Source organism: Theropithecus gelada, chromosome 1 (assembly GCF_003255815.1).
Source record: "Theropithecus gelada isolate Dixy chromosome 1, Tgel_1.0, whole genome shotgun sequence".
NCBI lineage: Eukaryota > Metazoa > Chordata > Mammalia > Primates > Cercopithecidae > Theropithecus > Theropithecus gelada.
In genome coordinates this window covers 164226333-164230856 of record NC_037668.1, presented here as the reverse complement: position 1 = coordinate 164230856, position 4524 = coordinate 164226333, and the positions used below count along the sequence as shown (strand labels likewise).

Genomic DNA, 4524 nt, shown 5'->3' with positions numbered 1-4524 from the left:
AAAAAAAAAAAAAAAAAAAAAAAAAAAAAAAAAAAAAAGAAAAGATGTTTAATCCTATTAATAGTTGGTAAAATATAAATTAAAGTCTTGGTAATCTACAATCTCACATCCATCTGATTGTCCAAAAAAAGGGCCTGACAATACCAAGGTTAGCAGGAGTATGGTAAAATTAAAGGTGTCCAGGCTCTGTGGCCATCAATTTCACTCCTGGATAGACTACTGGAGAAACACAAATGTGCACAGTAAGATCCTTACAAGAATTTCCATAGCAGCATGGTTTATAATTGCAAAAAAAAAAAAACTAGAAACAATAAAATAAATAGGCCAGGCACAATGGCTCATGCCTGTAATTCCAGCACTTTGGGAGGCCGAAGTGGGTGGATCACGAGATCAGGAGTTTGAGACCAGCCTGGTTAACAGGGTGAAACCCTGTCTCTACCAAATCTACAAAAATTAGCTGGGCATGGTGGTGGGCGCCTGTTATCCCAGCTACTCAGAAGGCTAAGGCAGGAGAATCGCTTGAAACCAGAAGGCAGAGGTTGCAGCGAGCTGAGATTGTGCCACTGCACTCCAGCCTGGGCAACAGAATGAAATTCTGTCTCAAAGGAAAAATAAATAAATAAATTAGAGTGTAGTTGTACAATGGAATATTATATAGCAGTGAAAATGAGTAAACTAAAGCTACATGCATTAACATGGATGAACTTTACAAATATGTTGAGTCAAAAAAGGAAATTGTAGAAGAATATACACAGCATGTTATTCATATAGTCAAAATGCAATGAATATAGAGTGTATAATATAGTAAAAATAGAAACATATGCATGGGAATGATTAACACCAAATTCAGAATAACGTTTCCTCTAGGGGGAGAGAAAGGAATGCAATAGAGGAGGAGCTTAAAACTATATTTGTAATGCTTTATTTCTTAAACTCAGGGCGTTTACAGGTGTGATGGTGAAATTTTATATGTCAACTTGTCTGGGCCATAAGATGCCCAGATATTTGGTAAAATATTATTCTGGATGTTTCTGTGAGGGTGTTTTTGGTTGAGATTAACATTTAAATCCGTAGAATGAGTAAAGCAAACTGCCCTCTCTAATATAGGTGGACCTTATCCAATCAGTTGATGGCCTAAATAGAACAAAAACGGCTGACTCTCCCCTAAGTAAAAGCGAATTCCTTTTGCCTAACTGCCTTCAAACTGAGACACTGGCTTTTTCCTGCCTTCAGACTTGAACTGAAACACTGGTTTTTCCTGGGTCTCGAACCTGCTGTCCTTTGGATGGGAACTACATCATCACCTCTCCTGGTTCTAAGGCCTTCAGACTTTGGACTGGAACTAACACACTATGGACTCTCCTGGGTCTCCAGCTTGTTGATTCATCCTGAAGGTCTTGGGACTTGTCAGTTTCTACAATTGCATGAGCCAATTCCTTATAATAAATCTCTTTCTCTCTCTCCCTCTTTCTCTCTGTTTCTCTCTCTCCTCCTCCGTCTCTTTCCCCCTCCATCCCCTCCCCCTGTCTCTATGGTGTACATTCTATTGATTCTATTGATTCTGCTTTTCTGGAGAACCCTGACCAGTAGAATAGTTATGTTTGTTATATTATTCTCTATACCTTTTGCAGGCCTAAAATAGTTCATAATAAATTTTAAAATAAATAATGAATGACTGGGCATTAAAATGTCATATGCTATAGAGGGCAAGTAAAATGAGAACTGGAATATGTACATTAGATTAGCTATTAAGAGGCCCATGATTGCCTTTGTAGGAGTGTTCAGAGTGGAGGCCTAATGGTGATGGGTTGTAGAGTGATAGGGAGTATATACACACCCTTGCTGGAGTTTAACAACAAAGTGAAAAAGAGCTCTGGGTTTAGAGTAGGGTGCAAAGGAGAGAAAGGGTTGTGTTGTTGTTGTTGTTGTTTGAGACAGGGTCTCGCTCTGTTACCCAGGCTGGAGTGCCGTGGCGTGGTCTCGGCTCACTGAAACCTCCGCCTCCTGAGCTCAGGTGATCCTCCCACCACAGCCTCCCAAATAGCTGGAAGTACAGACATGCACCACCACAACTGGCTAATGTTTTTGTATTTTTTATAGAGATGAGGTTTCATCACATTGCCAAGGCTGGTCTCGAACTCCTGGACTCAAGCAATCTGCCCGTCTTGGCTTCCCAAAGTGCTGGGATTACAGGGGCAAGCCACCATGCCCAGCCAGAGAAAAGAGTTTTAATAATGGAACCACTTGTCTGTGGGGCTTCCATAGTAATTCTGTTGGAATTATCAGAGTCCTGGTCCTCCTTTGGTTGCTATGACTATTCTAGTAGAGATTCTGGAAGATTTGAACTGCGTTTCTGTGTCTACAAAGTGATTTTTTTTTTTTTTTTTTTTAAAGTTTCACTCTTGTCGCCCAGGCTAGAGTGAAGTGGCACGATCTCAGCTCACTACAACCTGTGTCTCCCGGGTTCAAGCAATTCTCCTGCCTCAGCCTCCCAGGTAACTGGGATTACAAGCACCCACCACCATGCCCAACTAATTTTAGTAGTTTTAGTAGAGCCAGGATTTCACCTTGTTGGCCAGGCTGGTCTTGAACTCCTGACCTCAGATGATCCACCCACCTAGGCCTCCCAAAGTGCTGGGATTACAGGCATGAGCCACTGTGCCTGGCCTTAGTAAAGATTTTTCAAAGAGCACAGTGCTGCTCTCTCTCATGGAAAGAAAAGTATTAAACCCATGATGATTACATCTTAGTCTAAGGGGAATATTAAACCCACAATAAATTAAGCTAAAACTTCACAAAGACTCTGCAAGGGGTTGGGGCGGGGCAGGGGTGGGCAAGGAAGGGGTTGACTGTAACTGGAAAATCTTGGGCTACTTGTGGATGGTGGTTTTTTTCTTTTCTTTTCTTTTTCTTTCTTTCTTACTTTTTTTTTCCACCTAATGGTTGAGCTTGGCTAAAGGAGTGCTGCTAATGGTTTCCCAATTTAGTTTCAAGGGGATTGGCAGCAGGGTTTTCCAGGCCACAAAGGCTGAAGGGGACATACTATTAGTCTGTCTCACTCCTCCCAGAAACTCAGTCTGGGTTTTATTGTAATTTCATCTTAGTCTCATCAAAGGCGCTCCAGATGAGGAGATTCTGAGCTGGGGTATTTCTTCCTACCCCTCCCAGACAGATTGCAAGGTTTTTCCAATACTCCATTCTCCCTGGGGCTCTCCCTGGTTGGCGCGGAGAGAAAAGCGCCAGCAGGGGTCAGCAGTGTCCCACATCTGGCCGGGAGCTGCTTGCCACATGTGCTGTTTCTCCTGGCACTGCCAGAGGTATTGGGGGAATTGGCGAGCACCGTTCCATTGAGATGTTAGCATCATTCTGAGCATTGCAGGCTCAAGATTCCTCTCCCTGAACGTGGGGTGGGCTGGAGGAGTGGAGGGTGTGTTCTTTATAAGCACTATGTGGGGTGTGGGTGTAGAATCCAGACATCAGCAATGCCAACTCACCATCTGGTTTTCTATCGGGAGGTTTTTATGTGTATTGGCATGAGCAATATATTGTGTCGGTCTGGGTGTCAGAGGACGCGTGTCAGAGTTGCCTTGTTGAAATTTTCCCAGGGACCTGGGATTTCTGGATTCACCCGGTATCCAGGCTCTCCCAGAGCGGCGCTTTGGCTGGCCACGGCCTGGAGCAGAGTTTGTGCAGCGCTCCCACGGCCGCCTGCCCGGGCCTGCCCCCGACACATGCTCAGTGGAATTCTCCCGTGGCAGCCCAGAGTCTCCGGAACGAAGGTCTCCGCGGCCAAAGCCACGCAAGAGGCTCTCCTGCTCTCATTTCCAGACGCACCCTCATCCTTGGCGTCTCCCAGCCCCAGTTCTCTTTGACTCCTCCGGTCCTCATTGCTGCTCAGCTCCAAGGCGCCCCCACCTCCCAGGATAAGTCCGCCTGACTTTACAGCTTACAGGTCCAGAATAACAGATGGCCAGAGGCATCCCATTCAAAACTCCCCGCCTCCTTCCTAGCTCCTCAGTCTCTCCCACCCCAGCGTGGTGGTGCCCAGGGAGGGGGTCAGAAAACCACAGAGGGCCCGTGGGAGGCGTCCAGCTGGGAGCAAGCCTGGGCTGGAAGAGGAGCCCAGTCTTTAGCTGAGACTCCCAGGGCCCCACGACCTTCCAGGCAGCCTCCACCGCTGCTGTGACAGGCAGATGCCCGACTCTCCACCTGCTTTCTGACCTGACTTTGGCAAGGCCTGGGCACCTGGCCTGCTTTCCCAGGAGGACAGTTACAGCAGCTGATCTAGGGAACAGGTGTGGGCTCTGCGTCACAGCTGCTGCTGAGCACATCTGTACCCACAGTGGGGAGGCTGCAGCTGCAGCAGGGCCTGTCAGTCATTCATACTCCCCCCGGACTTGGGCGGGGGGGGGGGGGGGGGGCGGGAGGCGGGAGACTCGGATTGAGAGAATCTGAGATAAGCATTCACAGAGCACCTTGCTCCTAGAGATCCCAAAATGTGGCCCCTGACACGGTTTTCCCAAA

General features: G+C 46.8%; 1 protein-coding gene across 1 annotated transcript in view; it reads left to right on the top strand.

Moving 5' to 3' along the window:
* The window catches only part of LOC112631578 (BEN domain-containing protein 2), a 30832-nt gene extending 26895 nt beyond the window's left edge, over nt 1-3937 (top strand). Inside the window, exons 2-3 of the mRNA XM_025396979.1 lie at nt 2414-2495; nt 3606-3937. Coding sequence (XP_025252764.1) covers nt 2414-2495; nt 3606-3937 — 414 coding nt within the window. The remainder of the gene's footprint in view (nt 1-2413; nt 2496-3605) is intronic.
* Nucleotides 3938-4524: the final 587 nt, after the last annotated feature.